The sequence below is a fragment of the Panthera uncia genome, chromosome E1 (assembly GCF_023721935.1).
Source record: "Panthera uncia isolate 11264 chromosome E1, Puncia_PCG_1.0, whole genome shotgun sequence".
Taxonomy (NCBI): Eukaryota; Metazoa; Chordata; class Mammalia; order Carnivora; family Felidae; genus Panthera; species Panthera uncia.
The window spans coordinates 53,441,310-53,461,756 of NC_064814.1; the positions used below are offsets into that span (position 1 = coordinate 53,441,310).

The 20,447-nt window shown below is 54.4% G+C and overlaps 1 protein-coding gene across 1 annotated transcript in view; it reads right to left on the reverse strand.

Annotated features, from left to right (window-relative positions):
• Window positions 1-20,447, reverse strand: part of SHISA6 (shisa family member 6) — a gene marked incomplete at its 5' end in the record, with an annotated part of 131,871 nt that overhangs the window by 91,805 nt on the left and 19,619 nt on the right. The window contains one exon of the mRNA XM_049635359.1: window positions 15,044-15,204. Coding sequence (XP_049491316.1) covers window positions 15,044-15,204 — 161 coding nt within the window. The remainder of the gene's footprint in view (window positions 1-15,043; window positions 15,205-20,447) is intronic.

A 20,447-nucleotide genomic window follows, 5' to 3' on the forward strand; every position in this document is an offset into this window, starting at 1 on the left:
TGGTGATGATGGTGGTAGTGATGATGATGGTGATGAAGATGATGGTGGTGATGATGATGGTGGTGATGATAATGGTGATGGAGGCAATGATGGGGATGGTGATGATGATGATGGTGCCGATGGTAATGATGACAATGAGAAGGAAGAGGAGGAGGGAGAGAGAGAGAGGGAGGGAGGCAATTGTTAATCATGAAGGACACACAGGTATTATTCACTGTATCATTTAATCACTTCAAAATTCTCCATTGTTGTAAAACTATTCCAAATAAGAAGTTAAGAATAAGCAAATAAACACCAAAGCTGAATCTTTCTCACATCCCCCATCACTACCATCCCTAGTCGAAGCCTTGGTCTCATCCCCAAGATGGTACAGGAGATTCCACCTCCTCCCACACCTCCTTTCCTCCATGTTTGCCTTCCAGGGTCTCTTCTCAACACAACAGCCAGAGGGATTATGTCAAGCACAAGTCAGATCTTATCAGTCTCCTGCTGACACCCCCACCATGGCTCCCATCCCACCCAGAATGAAACCCAAGACCCCCCCCCCCCCCCCGCCCCCCCCCCCCCCAGAAAGAAACCCCAGCCCCCCCCCCCCCGCCGTGGCCCACGGTACCCCAGCTCACTGACCTCCTCCACTGCTGTGTCTCTGCCCTGGCTGTCTCCACACCAGCCACCCTGCTCTTCTCGTTCCCCAGACACACCGGGCATGGTCTCCCCTCTGCCCCGCACACAGCCACTAGTGGCCAGCCAGGTCTCTGCTTCGGTAATGTGACCAGGAACTTAGGTCCCTTCTTCAGATCAGCCTTTTTCCTACCACTTCTAACCCTCTCTACTTTCCTTCCCTGCTCTATTTCTCTCTAAAGCACTTCACATGGCCTGATTGTATGTTTTATGTTTATGGGTTTATTTCCGGTCTCCTATAACGGAATGGAAGCACCCTGAGCCTAGGCACTTCCTTTTGTTCACTCCCACAGCCTCGGTGCCTGGTCCCCACTAAAGGATCAAAATCGTTTTTTCAAAATCCCGTGAACGAAGGGATCTCTGGAGTCCCACTCTGACCTCCCCTTCCCTTCTTCTCAAGGTGCTGCTATCGGTCTGCGGTGTTTACACCTCTTGCCCTGTGCACCTCTCACCCTAGACCCCCCCAAGCCTCCTCTCCAAGCCTCCTCCAGGGTCCAGCCTTGTGCCTTCCCCATCCCCCATCATTAGCCCAACTAAGGGAGGAGCCATATGGCGCCTCCACGCGAGGCACCCCACCCCTACCCACATACCTCCTGGCCCTCAGGGACACAGCCCTTATGTTCAAAGAAGGAGAAAGGCAAGTCCCCTGCTCAGAGCAGCCTTCTCCAAAAGGACACAGAGTTCCATTTCGTTCCGGCCTTTTCCCCAGTTCTTCCACCAAGACTGTTTACGGAAAAGCCCCAACCAATCTTGCCAAAGGAACCGGTCACTTCTCGCCTCTGCAAACCACTGGTCCCTTAAGCATCTCTCGCCTCTAGGCTCTGGCCCCCCGATCACCACCCGAAAGCTCCCTCCTCCACCCTCCTGGCCCATTTAATCCTGCCCACCCTTTAAGGTACCAGGTGACACCCGCCCTGACCACAGTGGCCTCCCTCTGAACCTTCCGAGCAGCACGTGGCTTGTTATTCTGCTGGGGCACCTGGATGGCTGATTATCCTTGGACCGTATAGACTTGTCTTCCTGCTCCCGGACGTAAGCCCCTGAGTCGAGGACTGTATCTCATCTATCATCTCGCTTCCACAGGACCTAACGGAGGGCTTGATGCACAGTGGGTGCCTGATACCTAGACAGACATGGCTCGATGTCCCCTCCTCCGCCTCTGGCCCCCCAATATCCTGTGCTCAGTAGGTGATGGACATGGACCCCCCCACCACCACTCAGGTGGAGGCTGGGGTCCCCACACCCTGGGAGCTCTCGTCCCTCCCAACCCAGGGGGACCAGGGACGTGAGGCCACCCTCCCCCGAGGCCGGCAACAATGCGTCTTCCCTGCCCTCTTGCTCGTGTCCTCGCTGCACCGAGAGCGTTCTGCCGGTCCCTCCGTTTTGCCAACTCACCGAGGTCATTGTGAATTCTAACCCTGTCCACAGAGCCTTGTCTTTCTCTCTCCCCTGCACCTCATTTTGGTAACAGCCAGAACACATTCTAAATCCTTCTGCTTCCTGGGCGCGGCAGGTAATTAGTGGGCCAGCTCAGTGACTCTCCCTTCTCCCCCGGCCATATGGTGAGAGCGGGCTCCGTCTGCACCCCCACCCCCCCCCCGACCCCAGGCTGCCTCCCTGGCAGGAAGGGCGTGGGCAGGGTGTCCACTCTGACCAAGCTGGCCAAGTCCCTGAGGTCCCCAGGCAAGATGGGGCCCTCAGGGGCGCAGCTGGTCAGAACGAGGACAGCTCCTCTGGCTTCTGGAAGGCTCTGCTTCTGGGCACACCCCTTCTTAAGGCACACTCCTGGGCTGGGAAGAGCTATTCACCACCGCCCTCCAGGACCCCCAGGATCGGAACACGGGACTTGGGACTCACTCTCTGAGTGGCACTAAATTCTGAAGTGGGAATAAACGGGGTCCTGTAACAAGCCTGGCACAGAGAATGGGACAGCGATCCGGTCATTGGGTTTGCCTGAGCTCTGACCCCAGGGGTCACAGAATCCCAAGAGAAAGACAAAGCCCTGTGGACGCTAAGTGAGCTCCGGATGGGGCAGACTGGGCCGGATCCACACCCTGCCCCAGCAGGCCCCAGCAGGTGCTGGCTGCCACTCCTGTTATATTCTCAGAAAGGAAAAACCCTAGAGGTGGCTGGGCGAGCCTCTCCCGAAGCCAAGAACACCCAGGGGCTGCCCCCACCCTACTTAAACGCATCCTGGGGCGAGTGGCTCAGCACTGCCCAAGTGATCTCTGCCTTGGAGGTGAGCGGCTCACATCATGAAAACACGTGCCCTTTGGCGGAGAAAACATCGGCCCCTTCTAGCGTCTTCCACAAACCCCAAGTCTGCATACCGTGCCAAGCAGGAGCCGGCATCGACCCCCGGCCACAGGACGGGCTCCAGGCAGCTGCGAGGGGGCTCCCCGCGTCCCGTCTGTACCTCTGATCAGTTTGACTTCAGGGCTTGGGGTGTGGGGTCAGACTGCCTGCACTCAGAGCCCAGACCAGCCCCCTCCTGGCTGTGTGAACTTCCAACGGGATCCTGAAGCCCCTGGGCCTCGGTTTCCCCATCTACAAAGTGGGCATGATAATTGTGACTGCTCCATGGGGCTGCTACGAGATTCAAGTAAGTCAGTGCACGGAAAGCGTGTTACCAAGCACCCAGAGTCGTTAATGTCACTGAAGAATGGGCCTCTCTCTCCGGGCGCCGGGGTGGCTCAGTCGGTTAAGCGCCCAACTTCGGCTCAGGTCATGATCTCACAGTTCGTGGGTTCGAGCCCCACGTCGGGCTCTGTGCTGACAGTGTGGGGACTGCTTGGGATTCTCTCTCTCTGCCCCGCCCCCACTTGCGCACGTGCTCTCTCTTGCAAAATAAGTAAACTTCAAAAAATAATAATCATAACGCCATAACAACACTTTACAAAAAAAGGATGGGGCTCTCAGGTCTCCCCGCACCACGTCCCTCTCCTGGCACACTCAGGTGCCTACCACAGGCCACAGGAGTGCAGGGGTCCAAACACGAGCCTGGGAAACAGCTGGATCCGCCCCGTATCTGGATGCAAGGTGCTTTCGATGCAATCCACAAACGGCCGTTTTTCTCTGTTTGTTGACACGGATTGGTGACCTGCAGCCCCCTACCGGGACCAAAGGGGCATTTACCGCGCTGTGCTGTACGCAGGCCAGGCCCCAGGGATGGCGGGTTGAGCTGCACCGAGGCCCCATGGGGCTTGAGAACAGACCTCACCTGGCACACAGGTTCTAATTCTCACTTACAACAGGCAGAGGAGATGTCGCTGTCCCAGCTTACAGACCCGGCAACTGAGGCACGCAGAGGTTAAGTAAAGCGGCCAAGGCCCTACAGCCAGGGGGAGGGCGAGCTGGGGCCGACGCTCTTCACCCAGTTCCCTGACGCTCTGCGAGAGCAGGTCGCCCAGGGTGTGGGGGCGTCATTGGGGCTTGCACCCCCCGGGTCGGTGGTAGCTCAGCTGAGACCTGGGAGGTAAGGGAAGGCGGGCAAGGCGGGGGGAGAGCAGACAGAATATTCCAGAGCACGGAGCAGGGCGTGCCCGGGCAGCCTGAACGGGCTCTGGGGGCCGCAGCTTTGGCTTCGAGAGGGTGGGGGCAGGGGAGCTATTCTGGCTGCACGGCCCAGCGGAGCCAGCTCCCTGAACCCCCAAAGCTGTGGGGAGGGGGTCTCCAGGCCGTGGAGCGGAGGGGGACGGAAGCCAGCGCCCGCCCGGGCTGAGAAGCGGGTGGGAGGAGAGAGGAAGTAGAGGCAGCAGGTGTAGACAACTGTTTTTGCAAAGTTCGGCTGGGCTGTCCGGGGGCGGAGAGGGGGAGGGATGCGGTGGGGAGGGAGGGCTGTCCTCGTGAGTTAAAAGTGGGGAGTGGAGCGCATTACACGCTGGAGGAGCTCGGCTCCTAGAGAAGGAGGGGAGGGGGTGAAGATCCAGGGCGAGACGCGTCTGGAGACCGGAAATAAACACGATGCGGGCGACCAGCGGAAGGATACGCTTTGCGCCGCAAAATGGGCTTGTGTGATGTGACCTCGGGGTGTCTACACCCCAAGATATCTTGCACCCTGCGGCTGTCATCATCAGGGGATGCCATCCGTCCCTCCCTCCACCTGGTGGGCCGCTTATACACTTAATGAGAACGTTTGTGCCTCATCACCCGGGTGATCAATAACCACCCACCCCCCTCCAAGAACTTCAGGTCCATGGAGAACCCTAGTCTCGCTCCGATGTGGTTAATTCATCAACCCTCATTAGGACCCCTTCCACTGGCTGTAAAATCAGGTTCGAGCAACACCCTGGCCAGAGCTGGAGGAAAGGGAGGGAGGCCTGGCATTTGCAAAGCACCTCAGGGGCTCACGGTCGTGGGCCGGCCACCAGCTCCCAGACAGCACCCTGGTGAGGGATGTGGCCCTGCTCACACGCCACACAGAAGGCGGCTGTGGCTTTCAGAGCCAGGGTGAGAGCAAGGGTTGACAAACTAGAGCCCCCAGGCCAAGTCCTGCCCACCACCTGTTATTGTAAATGAAGGTTTGTGAGCACCCGGCTGAGCCCGTCATGTACCTGTTACGGTGGCTACTTTCCACGCCATGGCAGAACTGAGCAGTGGCAACAGAGGCTTTATGGCTGCAGAGCCTAAAACATTTACAACCTGGCCCCTTTCAGAAAAAGTTTGCCAAGCCCTGTTGGGAGTGCCCTGGACTGAAACCATTCTACCTCAGGGCCTTTGCACTTGCTACTTGCTATTCCCTCTGCCTAGAATGCTCTTCCTCCAAGTCTCTCCATGGCTGACTGCTGCTTGCCAGTCGGGTACCAGCTCAAATGCACTTCCTAGGACAACGCTGTCAAAAGTGACAACCCCCTGCCCCCCCCCCCGGAGTTCCTCAAACACATCTCCTGTCTGCTTGTGTCTGAGCATTCAGCATGCTCCAAAGTTATCTACTGGCATACTTCCTGTCTCCTCCAACACAGCATAACCTCCACGAAGGGTTTGTTTTTTTCGTGAATGAAACGTGAACCCAAGTAGACACTCGATACCACTAACATTTGGATCAATGTGATTTTACGTTTTTTTGGTGGTCATGTAAAAAAAAAAAAAAGAAAGAAAGAAGGAAAGGAAGAAAGAAAGGAAAAGAAACAAAGAAATTCATTGTAAGAATCGATTCTAGTTAATCCAATAGAGTCAAAATACTATCATTTCAACGTGCGTTCCAACGGAAAAAAATCACGGAGATATTTTACATTCTTGTTTCCAAACTAACCGTTGGAAGTTTGTGAGGCTCTGAAACACATTTTAATTTCAATTCTTTTTTTTTTAAGTTTATCTATTTATTTTGAGAGACAGAGAGACAGAGAGCACGAGCAGGGGAGGGGCTGAGAGAGACAATCCCAAAGCAGCTTCCACACTGTCAGCACAGAGCCTAATGCAGGGCTCGAACCCACAAACCATAAGATCGGGACCTGAGCCAAAACCAAGAATCAGATGCTCAACCGAGCCACCCAGACGCCCCCCAATTTCAGTTCTAAGCGTTCAACAGCCACGGGTGGCCTAGTGGCCAACACATGAGCCCCTGCAGGCTGAAAACAGTGCTCCCCTATGTCAGACGCTGCCCTGACTCCTTTTCCCTCAAATTCATTCACTCCCACAACAGTCCAAGGAGGAAGATGTTATGCCCAACCCCGTTTCACAGATGGGAAAATCGAGGCAGTCTGGATCCCCCCCCCCCCACAACAGTCTGGCCCCATCGTCTATGCTTGTCACCACCCCCCAAACTGCCTTGAATTCTTGGGTGAAGGCACAGTTAACCTGAGTGGTGGAATTTTGCAGAAAGGAGCCAGTATTACGGGAAAATGCATGAAAGCAAGAACACAAACGGGAAAAACAGCTGTGACACAGACTCTGTGGCCGTCTCACTGGCCAGAAATCACTCAGCTAGAAGTGTGCCCCACAACCCAGAGGAAAGCAAGAAAGAATACTGGGACGGCCAACACTGATGTGGAACAGAGGGTAAAACGCAGGTCCCTCCATAAGAAAGGGGAACCCTACTTGTCGCACGAGCTTATTACCAAGTTCAGCTGCCTGCTGGCTCTGTCCAGACCATAGAAAGGGCTCGCAGGCTGCTTGAACGGTCCTTGCGGATTTTATCTTCCACCCTTGATGATCTGGGCAGGCTGCCTGCACTATTCACACACCTTACCCTTTCCAGCCTCTGGAACTCCTGGGCATCCTGCAAAACCCGTTCAAGCATGCCAGCCCTTGCAGAACCTCGGGTCCCCTGCTCCCTTCTCTGCTCCCATGCCTGGTGTTGTCCTTGTGAGGATGTCTACATGCCGGTCCACACTTCTTCCGGGGGCGGGGAACCCACAGGGCTCCATTCGTGGACCCCCCCCCGCCCGCCAGGACCCAGGACAACATCGGGTCCATGATAAACTATTTGGGAGGCCAGAGTGACAGTGGATTTCGGCCTGATTACCCCGTGTTTTCCCAACGAGTGAGACCAAAACCAGTTTTAGACGCTTCCAAGCTTGGGTCAAGTGTAATGGCAGATTCTTTGCGAGGCATACATGAAGGACGTCCTGTGGTCCAGGTTCGACGTGATGGGGATATAAGGAAATGTCAGTGAAACAGAAAAGTAAGAGAAGAGGGGCACCCAGCCCGGGTGGCTCCATCTGTAAAGCGTCTGACTCTTGGATTCAGCTCGGGTCGCGATCTCTTGGATTCAGCTCGGGTTGTGATCTCATGTTTCGTGAGTTCAAGCCCCATGTAGGGCTCTGTGCTGACAGCAAGGATCTTGCTTGGGATTCTCTCTCTCTCTCTCTCTCTCTCTCTCTCTCTCTCTCTTTCTCTAAATAAGTAAGTAAACAAACTTAAAAAGAAATAGCAATAGAAGAGCTCAATAGCACAGTGGCTGAAGCCCGCTTGGCTGGGAACCCTCTCTCTACCAAGGACTGTGTCCGTGGCCTTAGGCAAGGTCTCCAGTCTCCCTGTCCTCAATGTTTCCACCTGTGAAATGGGGCAACTATGATACCACCTCACAGGGTCACGCTGAGTAAATGATATAAATGGCATTACGTGGTGCCTGGTGCTTTGTATGAACTCCGTTCTAAGCACTAATTAATGCGACTCGTGTTATCAAGGATTAGTGATGTGCCTTTTCTCCACCGCCAGCCTCGACTCAGCAAACTCTGTGGGTCTCTCAGACCCTGCAAGGAGGGAACAGAGAGAGTGGCTATGTCATGGGGCTGCTGTGGTCGGCCCATGGCCCAGCCTCCGTCATCCCCAGACACGGACCCACAGACAATGGCTGTAAGAGTGAGGGAGGGCAAGCTGTGGGGGGAAGGGAGGTAACCCAACATCCGGACAAGGGCCATGAATCTCTGGTGGGGAAAGGCCATGCCAGTCTGCTAGGAGACTGTCAGAACCACAGGTGTGGGTTTGGAAAGAAATCACTGCCAAGAGAAAACTCAGGAGTGGCAGGGAACGGCCCAGAAGGTCCTCAAAACGAACAGGGCAGTTGAGAACCAGTCACTGCTAAAGACCCAGTCGATATGATCAGGGAAACCGTGAAAAGGAGCGGAGGCAGAGGGATGCCTGGCAGTTGCCAGGAAGACAGAGAAGGAGAAAGGAAAAGGTAGAGGTGGGCGCCTGGGTGGCTCAGGCAGTTAAGCATCCGACTCCGGCTCAGGTCATGATCTCACAGTTCCTGAGTTCGAGCCCCACGTCGGGCTCTGCGCTGACAGTGTCAATCCCGCTTGGGATTCTCTCTCTCTCTCCCTCTCTGTGCTCCTCCCCCACCCGTGCGCCTCTTTCAAAAGAAAGAAAGAAAAGGTAGAGGAGAATGGCAGGTGTGGGTGATGATGACAGGACAGTCACAACAGTGAAGGTAGCCACTGAGCCAAAGGTCAGTGCCCTTGAGATACACGGATTATTCCCTTCGGTCACCAATGGCTGTCGGAGGAGGGTGCCAGTTACCTCACTGCAGAGACGTGGGACGGAGGCAACACAGCCCGGGCCCTAGAGCCTGTGACCGGGCAGGGAGGAGTCACGCCAAGCTCTCTCTAGCTGCACACACCACACTTCCAGCTCCAGCGCTGAGGCCCCACCCTTCCACCTCTCCCCTAGGCAACCTCCGTGTGCCTCAGTTTCCCCACAGGCCAAGTCCAGGTTGGCTCAACTGATCTCCCCATCCCCTTAGCGCCCCAAAGTCGTACGAGGCTGTCCTCTCCACCCCCCATAGAACGAGACAGTCCTGTCACCCTGGGGTGGGGAGTGGAGGGGGGCGGGCGATCTGAGAAAGAAGAATCCCACTTCCCACCAGGGGCTGAGGTTGACCGGAACTTTCTCAGAGTTCAGGTACATGGCCCAGGTTGGCCGGCTTCGCCCGCAGCCCGAAACCGGCTCTGAGCTGCCTGAGCTCCCGAGACCTCTCTCTGCACAAGAGTCTTTCTTGACAGAGTGGCCATAATGGAGGGGGCCCCTCTGTACCCAGCCGGGGAAGCGAACTCCCAGCCTCCGGCCACACTGAGCCCGGAGAGCTGGGTCGGCCCCAGACAGGAGGACAGAGCCAGACGGGCCTGGTGAAAAGCCTGGGTGCTGGAACCACAGCCTTTGGCTCGGCTCGCCACCGGATGACCAGACTGCCAGGCTGAGTAACCGACTCCCTGCTAATTTTATAGAGAAGCCCTTTATGGGGTCTCTGTGGCACGCAGCTCCGTGACGAGCACCTGCACGTTGGCCCCTACGTCCATCCGAGCAACCGCATCTTCCTGGTCCAGGGACGCCACAGAGAAGAGAAAGACAGACCCCTTGCCTACGCGGAGCTTACGTCCTGACAGGGACAAAGACAGCGAACCATCGAAGCCACAAATACACGATGCTGGATGGCATAAGTGCCTGGAAGAAAAGGCAGGGGATGGGCGCAGATGGGGAAGTCAGGGAGGGCCGTGCCGTCTGGGCCTCAGCTGTCACAGCCCAACGATCTGGTGACGGAAAGCTTCCGGCCAGAGACACAAAACAGGGAAAGACCCCCAAGGCCGGCACCCACTCGACATGGGGAGGGACAGGGTCTGGGTTCCGGCGGGAGGCGCAGGGGGTCACAGGAGCAGCGAGGGGCCAGGCCGTGCAGGGCTGTGACAAAGCGCCCCTCGGCCAGCCGCCCAGGCTTCATTCCCGGTCTCCACGACCCTTACGCAGTCGCGTCCCCCGGCTCTCTTCGTCTGCCATCACAGCGCACAGCTTTGACAAGAGGCAGGCTGACCGATTGCTCATTTCCCCCAGCTGATGCCACTCTTGGTCAGGGGAGGTGGGAAATCCAAACTTTGGAACCCCAACACGTGGTGTCACCGGCTACCGCGAGGGACAGGTTCCCCGCGCTCCCCCAGCTGCCCCCAGACAGGCTCAGGGGACCTTCAGCTACGGACGCAGCGCATTTCGCGAAGCCTGACACTCCCTGACCCCCCAGTCAATTCTGGTATTTGTGCTCATCCCTGCCGCTGCCCAGGTGTCCCCGTCCGAGCTGCAGACCGGCCCCTCCCCCTCTCAGTGCACCTGCTCCTCACTCCCTCCTGCCCTGGAGAGGACGTGTCCCTGCAGCCCGCTAACCTGGGCCAGCGGGGCTCGAACCTGTGGGTCTTGAGATGCACCCACACTCCACAGCCCTCAAGACGTTCCCCTCGCCTGCCCATCTCCTCCCGCCCCACCCGCCAGACCAATTAATCCAGAATCTCTGCGGTGAGGGCCAAGCAGTGGTATTTTCAGAACGGTGCACAGGATTCCACCGTGCGGCCAGGGCTGAGGCTCGCCGTTGCTGAAGGGATCTTCTTCAGCCTTAGTGTGCTTACACATCGTCTGAAGGGCTCGGTAAAGCGCAGATTCTGATCAGTAGTTCTGGGAAAGGGCCCAAGCTTCTGCACTTCTAACAAACTCCCATGGGAGAGGGTTGCGGCTGCTGCATGGACCACACAGTGCAGGGCAAAGGCCTGGGGGCACAGCCAGATCTGTGGGGGGAGGGATGGAAACGGGCTTCACCGATTTTCTACGTCCAGAGTCACCGTCCGTTATGAATCTCCCTTTAAAGTCAGGGAGGAACTTCTTTTTTTTTTTTTAATGCTTCTTTATTTTTAAGAGAGAGACAGAACACAAGCTGGAGAGATGCAGAGAGAGGGGGGAGGCACAGAATCCGAAGCAGGCTCCAGGCTCCAAGACATCAGCACAGAGCCCGATGCGGGGCTCGAACCCACGAACCGTGAGATCGTGACCTGAGCTGAAGTTGGACGCTTCACCGACTGAGCCACCCAGGCGCCCCTAGTCGGGAAGGGACTTCTGAAAGACTTAGTTATTAAAAGGTTCTTACAGAAGGGAAGAGGAATTTTCTAGTGTGGGAATAGGGGGCCCTATACTTAAGAAACGTTACAGGCCCACCCTCTATTATCAAGTATCTACTGGAATTAAAAGAACTTAGAGGTGCCTGGCTGGCTTATTCAGTAGGGCATGGGAGTCTTGATCTCGGAGTTTTGAGTTCGAGCCTCCCGTTGGGTGCAGACATCACTTAAAAATAAAATCTTTTAAAGAAAATAAATAAGGGTGGTTCAGTCGGTGAAGCGTCCGACTCTCCGTTTCAGCTCAGGTCATGATCTCACAGTTTCATGGGTTCAAGTCCCGCATCGGGCTCTGTGCTGGCAGTGTGGAGCCTGCTTGGGATTCTCTCTCTTCTTCCCTCCCTCGCTCATGCTGTCTCTGTCTCTGTCTCTCTCACAATAAATAAACTTTAAAAGATAAAAATAAGAACTTAAAAGTATCTAATAGAGGACCCAGCGCATAGTAGGTGCTCAGTAAATGGTACCTTGGCTACTCATGCTCTCATTGTATTATTATTAATGCAGGGTACTCCATTTCCTAACCCAACCAGGTACATTCTCTTGGCATCCGAAAACCTGACTGAGTCCTACAAAGCCCTACAAATCTCTTACCCTGAGAGGATGAGCCACAGGCAGGGGCCAAACACAGGAACCTTCATCTGGGTCCAGGGGCCTTCATCTCAGACACAGTCCCATGGACCCCGCCTGGTCTAAGAACACCAATGTCTTTGTTAGTCACATTTCGTTTTTCTAATTTGCCACGAGCTGTGGATATACTTTCGCAGCCCAGTCGCGGCTAATATGGAGTGAGTGCTACCCGTCAAGACCGGTTTAAAAAGTATTCTATTTGGTTGAACTCATTATATCCTTAAAACAACTCTGGGCAGCAGGGGCTGTTCGCCTCAAGGGGCAGACAAGGAAACTTGGAAAGACAAACAACCTGCCAAGGTCACGTACGTAGTAAGTCATAGGGCCAGACAGCAAACAGGGGGGTGTATTTCAGACCCCATGCCTTCCCAGCGCTTCTCAAACTTTACTGGCTAAGTGGTTTCATTAACATGCAGGCTCTCCTGGGGCACCTGGGTGGCTCAGTCGGTTGAGCATCCGACTTCGGCTCAGGTCACGATCTCACGGTTATGGGTTCAAGCCCCGCGTCGAGCTCTGTGTTGACAGCTCGGAGCCTGGAGCCTGCTTGGGATTCTGTGTCTCCCTCTCTCTCTGCCCCTCCCCTGCTCACGCGTGCGCTCGCTCTCTCTCAAAAATAAATAAACACCTAAAAAATTAATAAAAAATGTAGATTCTCCTTCAGCAGGCGATCGGGAGCCTGAGACACTGCATTTGCACCAAACCCCCTGGCCATGCTGACACGGCTGGCCCACGGACCTCGCTTCGAGGAGCAAAACTGCTCACACGCTCTGATACGTCCACCACCGTACTCTTGCGATCAGTGGTTTGTTGGTTCGACAGTGGCAAAAATCACAGGAAATCTCCGCTTGGAACACTTCGGTAAAATTCTGTTTCAACTCCTACTCAAACTGCAATCTTCTGCGGCAAAGGATATCATCAGTCATTTTGGAAAAGCGGGTTGTGTCCGTTATGAGCTACAGGCATTGAGGGTCATGAAATTGCTTTCGAATTTAAGTGTTACCGCTACCGAGAGCACTCTCTGGACCAGGGAAACAATTCCCATCTCTCAAGGCCAAGTGAAAAGTTCCACTTTGAAAAATACAGGGTGGGATTTCTCCAAACACACAACTGTAAGCTTTCCTCCTGGGATTAGCGGGAGAGGATATATGCAGAAACCAGAAGAAAATGACAAATCTTCCCTGCCCGGCGAAACGCATTTAAGAGGAAAGCGGGACCGTCCACTTAATCAGTCTGGACTCAGTGGCTGGGAACAAGCAGGCTGGTGAATGAGACAGAGAAAATCAGAGTGGGGTGAGGTAAACTGCCAGGGGTGTTCTGGATACTGGCGTGACCCGGAGTTCCAGGATGGCAAACGAGGTCCTGGAGAAACCTGACCTCAAACCATGAGTCTTCGGGGAAACAAAAGTACCCTCCTCAAAGCTAGACGTGATACCAAGGTTAGATTAAACAGCGATCAGTGAAGAGAAGGCTTGGTTAGGACTGTACCTTTAGGCAATTCCCACCACCCAGCGATTCTCGAACTTTGCTCCACGATCGAATCACCCGACAAGACTTCAACACTCAGCGTCCCGCCTCTCACACTCAGGCCACACTCCCACGTCAATTAGATCACAATCTCCAGGGGGTGGGACCCAGGTACCCCTCATCGTGAGAGCTCCCCAGGTAATGCCAACGGGCAGCCAAGTTTGAGAACCAGTATCTTCACTTATAAAACAAGGAATCCATCCGGACCAATGGTCTCTTCACCCGATTTGCATGTGAGAATCACCGTGGGAAGGATTTTGAAAGTAATGATGCCAGCAGCTTCCCTAAGGAATTCAGGCTAATGTGTGGGGCGTGGGCACCGGCATTTTTAAGAGCTTCTAGGTGATCCTAATATCCAGCTAGAACTACTGGTCCAGATGTTTTTGCCAAGATTCCTTCTACTGCCTACATTTTAAGCATCTACGATGGATATCTAGGCTAAAAATGCCATCTTAGACTTTTTGCAAAAGTAGAGTTCTCATCTTTACTTTTAAATCAGGGATTTCTAACTTTGCAAGGGTCCACATCGTATTCAAAATGTTGGATGAATACATAGGTGTGTGTGCGTATATATACATACATAATAAATAGTTCTGAAGGAGAACGTCCTTAACTTTCATCAGATTCTCAAAAGACCGAACTCTCTCACCTTAAAGGCAAGGATGTGATTTCTGATTTAACAAACGTAGCAAAGTTCAAGAATGAACGGAAAAGAAACTGACCCTGGCAGCACATTTTGAATTTGCAACATACCTACTGCCCCCTAGCGCCTGTATATCTTTAATGCAGGTGAAGTTCAGACCAAACATCCCACCCTCTGGAGAGCCATAGGGGGAGAGACATCCAGATTTCTGATCCAAGTGTCAACGTGGAAGCTGTGTTGCAGACCGGGGTCAGCGCGAGGCTGTCCGGTCATGATCACGATGAGAAATGACTTGCCCAGCTGCACTTGTAAAGAGACTATCCAACCAGATACTTCGGACTCATGAGCCCAGCTGGGTTCGTTAGGATTTCTGGGTTTTCTAGTCCTGACACTTCTAGCCTTGGTTTGGAGCCCGGCTTTCTTTCTCCCCATGTGTCCTTGGGAAAATTACTGAACCTTTCTGTTCTTCAGACAAAATGGGGACAACAGAAGTACTTTTCAGACTGCTGTGAAGAATAAGAAAATACACGTAAAATGCTCAGCCTATCAGTTGGCCCAGAACAAGGCCCCTGAATAAATGTGAGTTATATGACTGTATCGGTGGTATTTTATTAGTAGTAACATCTTACTGACGGTGCGCACGTCACTAAATTTCATTGAGCTTCCTTCGTTGATCCATATGACAAGGAAAATACACCCCACTTAGTTTCCTTCATGGGGTTACAGCGATGACCGCCATGTTACGGCAACTGTCACATATCCGGGGAATCTACCAGGCACAGGGAAAAGTCACCCCATGATACAGACATAATCCCTACCCTCTGAGACTCCAGTAGTTGAAATCTCTACAAATGACCGTAGCAATTTCTCATCACATACCTGGCATCCTGGACAAGGTAAACCTTCTCGCCACGTGGGCAAGTGGGTGACCACACTCTACCACGCCCACCACAAGCTGCCTTTCAGGCAAGAGAAGATGCGGCCGCTCACGCAATCACGGATGCCCTGGATCACTGCTCTCCTCCAGTCCTGACGCGTCAGTCCCTCCCCAGGAGACGGTCCCAGGACTCATCCGCAAGCCCGCCTGCCCAGTAGAGTCTCCCATGGCACACGTACTGCCACCTGCCCCACCGGGACAACACATCACCGAAACCTCTCACCAGCCCCCAGCAAAGACACAAGGCGATCAGCGCTCGCTTACCTGGAGTCTGCTTGGCCGTACGCACGGGGGTGTAGTGGTTTTTGGAGGACGATCTGACCGGTGTGTTCTCTTTGGGAGAGGTATTGATAGCTGAGATAGTTTCTCTTTCACAGTGTGCTATGGGGATTGGTCCCTGTTGTCTTAAGATGTCGGCCAGAGCCCTAAACAAGGAGGAGATCACACAGTGAGACTCAAGAAGCAGGTATACACAACCACAGAGGGAACTGGCTTGCTTTCACGGGCCCTTTGATGCACAGAGTTATGGGAGGAGACAAAAACACAGTATCCGGTCCTCAGTAGTCCGAGCTGTGTCTGCTGCTGGTCCCGGGGGGACCCCTAACCCTAACCCTAACAGTAACCTTAACCCTAACCCAGGTAGAGGTCACCATGCCTGGGCGGTATCGGCACTAAAAGGCAGTGATTATGGTTTCCATCTTTATTTCCCATGAGCCCTTTCAGACTACCAGCTCCTCAAACACCCCCTTATGCCAGGCAGATATCTGTACCCCTGGTCAGTACGATGCCACCGCAGGAAAGGGCTGGCATCAGTGGCCTCGTCTGCAGGAGCAGGTTATGCATAACAGGGGCGCAATCGCCCCGCTGAAACAGACACACCGGCTAGCACGGACGTTATACTGGTGACCCAGCACATAGCTCCCGCCATCTGAGAAAGGGGTGACTTAACTGTAAAGACGGGCCGTGTAGGTAACAGGGTAAGTATCAGACCACACGAGCCGTGCAGACCATGATCACAACGGGAGCCCAGAGGAGGCAACGATTACACACACACACAGGAAAATACACAAACACAGAGAGGAAGAAATGGGGATACACAGCTCCCCTTCCGCAGGGGACCCGGCCACCCCGAGACAGCAGCTTTTATCTACTCAAAACATCCCTCGGACGACTGAATGTGCGTTCATGGAGGACCCAGCGTGCGTCAGTTGCTGCCGAGACACAGGTAAATAGGACACAGTCCCTGTCGCCTAACGGCTCACAATTTAGGGGAAATCGCTCCCCCACCTGGTTTCAAACAGGACTGGCTCTGTGGGTGTGCTGTGTGGCATGTGGCCGTGACCACTGCTGACGGAAAACAGAGACAGGCAGGGATGGATCGTCTGCGGACAAAAAGGTGAGTGTGGATACGTTTCAAGAGACCACCACGTAGAGAATGCCGTTTTAGGGCCACGTCCCCAGTTCTGAGTGCATTCCTGTTTCGTACAAGCCAGGCAAAGGCTTTTCCATCCACCCGGGGTGTCCCTGGGGCCTCCAGGCCTCCCCCGGCCCACCCCAGTCCTCCCCAAGGCTTCATTCACACTGGGCCTCCAGAGCCCGGCACACCGATCCCTTGCAAAGTGACAACCACATCAGTCTAAAACTGTGTCTCAGCGTGAACTGTCTTCCATTATGCCGCCTCTGACATGCTGAACCTTCCGAGGAAAAGAGCATCAACCTGGCAATCTTATCATTTACTGGCGTTTATATAGCAATTTCAGATGTTCCAAACGCTTGCCCCTGGCTGGCGTTCTCTTCTCTCAGGCTGTAAAGGGAGGAGCAGACACGTGTCACTGCCCTCGTTCGCTTGGGTGGACCAAGCAGAGGGAGAACACAGAGGCTCATTCGCCTGGTGAAGGAAGTTCAGGCCGACCCGGGGTCTGGGTCAGGGACCTGAGATTCAGGGTGTGGGGAGAAGAAGCAAGCACCGACCTAAAAGGTCAAGAGATTTGTGTTCTAATCCCAGATGAGCTCTTAAAACTTCCAGCAGATCTGCTGACCTCTAAAACCAACATTTAATCTTTTCTCCCCCATTTGCAAAACAAAAGGGTTTAAAGGAACATGGCCCTTCTAATTAGACCCCTTCTCATTCCAAAATGTTATATTTTCAGTATGTTTATAACCACACGTCCACGCAGGTCCTCTCGATTCCTTCATTGCTCTGGTTATCAAAGACACTTTCCTACCACGTTTCCATGGTAAGGAAACCCTGGGCTAGGGGCGCTTGGGTGGCTCAGTCAGTTGAGCATCCAACTTCGGCTCAGGTCATGGTCTCAGGGTTCGTGGTTCGAGCCCCGTGTAGGGCTCTGTGCTGACTGCTCAGAGCCTGGAGCCTGCTTTGGATTCTGTCTCCCTCTCTCTCTGCCCCTCCCCCGCTTGCACTCTCTCTCTAAAAAAAAAATAAATAAGTAAAACATTTGTTAAAAAATTTAAGGATGAATTTTAAGGTAGGTGAGTTACATTTCCATAAAGCTGCTATCCCTCCCTCCCCCCAACAAAAGTATATTATTTTTCGGTTTCTTGCCTCTCGAGTGTTTACAAAGACTCCCAATTCTCTGGTGCCTGGGAAGGAGAATGGAGACTTGTGGTTAAGTCCACTGCTCTCAGGAGGCCAAAGACTGAGCCTACATCCGTGTTTCTCCACGGTGATTTTGTCCCCTGGCGGGGGGTTGGCGGAGGGGGCATCTGGCAACGTCCCGAGATGTTTGTGGCAATCGTGACTGGGGAGGCAAGTGCTACTGGCCTCTAGTGAGCAGAGGCCAAGGGTGCTGCTGAAATTCTGCGTTATACAGGACAGCCCCCCACGACAAAGAACTCTCTGGCCCAAGATGTCAACAGTGGTGAGACTGAGACATCCTGACCTACCTCTAGGCAAGACTAGAAGGAAGGGAGTCTTGGATTAAGGGCCCAGTGCCATCCAGCTCCCCCGATGTCTACTGAACAGCCCATACCAGGGGTCAGACACCGGGCTGGGCTCAGTGAAAGGAATGTCCCCGAGGAGTGGGCCCGTCTGTTGGGGTCATCACTGTGCCCTTAGGCCTTGGCGCACTTCCCAGCCATGTGACATACACAGGGGAAGAACTAAAGCTCGGCCCGGTTTCTTTCTGCCTCTGCAGGGCATTGGGCTCCTATCACTCTGGTCCACACTGACAGTGTTAACGGCAGCTGATTCACTCCGGGGCTCGTCGGGAAAGAGACGAGAGCTGCGAACGGAGCGCCCCTCTCGCAGGACAGGGAGTCTCTCGGTGCCCGTCTCCCGAGAAGCCCTTCGAGACGCAGCCTCTGAGGACAGAGTGGGGAGGGAAGACACCTTTGTGAAGACCACCAGGGCTTGGTGGAGACCAGGGTGCTTGGGTCTGACTTGCGGCTGGAGAATGAGTGTTAACTGGGGCACAGTCAGGCCGTCTCCTCCTGAGGGTGACGTCTTGTCCGGTATCCTTTCCAGATGCCCGGTGGGCTGGGCGGAGCTGGGCAGCACGGCCAAAGAGAGGGACGTGCCAGAGGAGGTGTCCCTGAAGAGCCGGGCTCTCTGGGGGCAGGCTTCCGCCCTGCACGGTCCCAACGAAGGGCGTGGTGGCCGGGGCCACGCTCCTGGTCCCCCACTCTGTGGCTTCCCTGACTGCCAGACAACCTTCTCCAAGTCCCCATCCCTCCCCAGTGCCCTCTGGCAAGGGGAACAGGTGCCCTAATTCCCAGGAGCTGTCCTTAGGAGCAGTCCCCCTCTGGCAGCTCCCCTGCCCCACTCACACCCCCCTCCCTCCGCCCCTCAGCTCCTGACCTCCCTCCTTGCTCCTGTTCCTCTGTTCCTCTCCCTCTTCCATCCCCTTCTCCCCAGGGCGCTTGATAAATATTATTCTAATTCTGAAATGTGCGATGCCAGGCTCACCTAATTAATCTGGATGCGCCCCAGGAAATGGGTTAGGGCCTGAGCTATTTTCCAACCGCGGGAAAGAAAATCGGTCACTGAGGAACAGGGAGGCAGGGTCTGTGAAAGAGTGGGCACCAGCTCCAGGCCTGAGAGAGGGGCGGAAGGGAGGAGAGGACAGAGGGGGACAGGCGGACGGTGAGTGGGCCCACGGAGAGGAGAGGTGGGGAGAGGCACAGGGGGAACGGGAGACAGGACGCAGGAGAAAGGGACGCAGGGAAGGGACAGAACGGGCAGGGACAAAGGTCTAGGGACCAAAGGGGCAGTGAGGAACAAAGAGAAATTCAGAGAAAGCACAGGGCTCAGAAGGTGGTGGGGGGAGGGGGGTCAGAGGGCACACTCAGAGTGGGGAGGGGCGGTGAGAGCAGACAGCAGGACAGAGAGCCAGGCAAGCGAGGGCAGAGGGGGCTTTCCAGCCAACAGCCAACCCCACCGGCCCTCCCTGGTCCTCGGCTAGCATCTCATTTAAAGACCCGAAGAATCTTGGGGTGCCCGGCTGGCTCCGTTGCTGGAGCCTGCAATTCCTGATCTCAGAGTCGTGAGTTCGAGCCCCAGGTCGGGCGTAGAGTTTACTTCATTGAAATCATCATCACCAACATCATCATCATTTTTAAATAACTGGAAGAAGCTTGCTAACAGCCCTGTTCCTCTCAACCTCCCCTCCCCAACTTGTGCCACACTATCAAAAGCATGTTTTTTTGCCCCAGTTGCCTTGGTCCACCCCTCCCTTTGGCACATGGATTCTCTGGCTTTTTTGTATGTGTGGCGAGCAGGGGTGGGCAGGGGATTAATTGGGCAGCAAATCTGAGCAGGAAGAGCAGTCATACTGGGCATTCGACCCTTGTGGGTGCCCTGCCACCCCAATTTCTAACAAGAAACCGAGGCTCCGAGTGATTCGAGGACTAGCAAGTGATGGAGCACAAATTTAAATCCAGGGCCCGTGACTCGTGTCTGGGTGTCCTTTCGCTCCCGGGACTGCTGCCCGCATACACCTCCCGTCCCTGTGCACGGCCACGGTCAACTTGCACGAGTCCTTCTGGTCTCCCCAGCCGGGTCCGCCAACTGAGCAAACGCCAGTGAACATTTGGGCTTGGAGAGAAGAGGGATTTAGTCGGTCGATGAGGGATTCAGGTCAAGACCAATTATCTATGAAAACCTTGGTTCATGTCGTCAGCGACCCCCAAGGAAATGAAAGAGTGTCTGAACGTCCCTAAGTGCGGAGTGATCTGGACACAAGGGACCCAGCCCAACCAACACTTTTTGATATGCTGCCACATGCTTTGAAGACATGAAATCCTTCTGAAATTGGCAAGTGATTCCCCTGAACCAGAGAAAGGTAGGGGCGCCTGGGGGGGCTCAGTCGGTTGAGCGTCCGACTTCGGCTCAGGTCACGATCTCGCGGTCTGTGAGTTCGAGCCCCGCGTCGGGCTCTGTGCTGACGGCTCGGAGCCTGGAGCCTGGAGCCTGCTTCAGATTCTGTGTCTCCCTCTCTCTCTGCCCCTCCCCCATTCTCTCTCTCTCCTTCAAAAATAAACATTTTTTAAAAGATTTAAAAAAGAGAGAGAAAGCTAAGACCTCCTTCATGACTTTCCTTCATCGTCTTGCCTGCTTAGGAAATTACACGGGAAATCGAAGACTTAGGAAACTGACCGCTCTCATTTACTGAACAATTACTACGTGCCAGATATCCAGATATCAATGCTG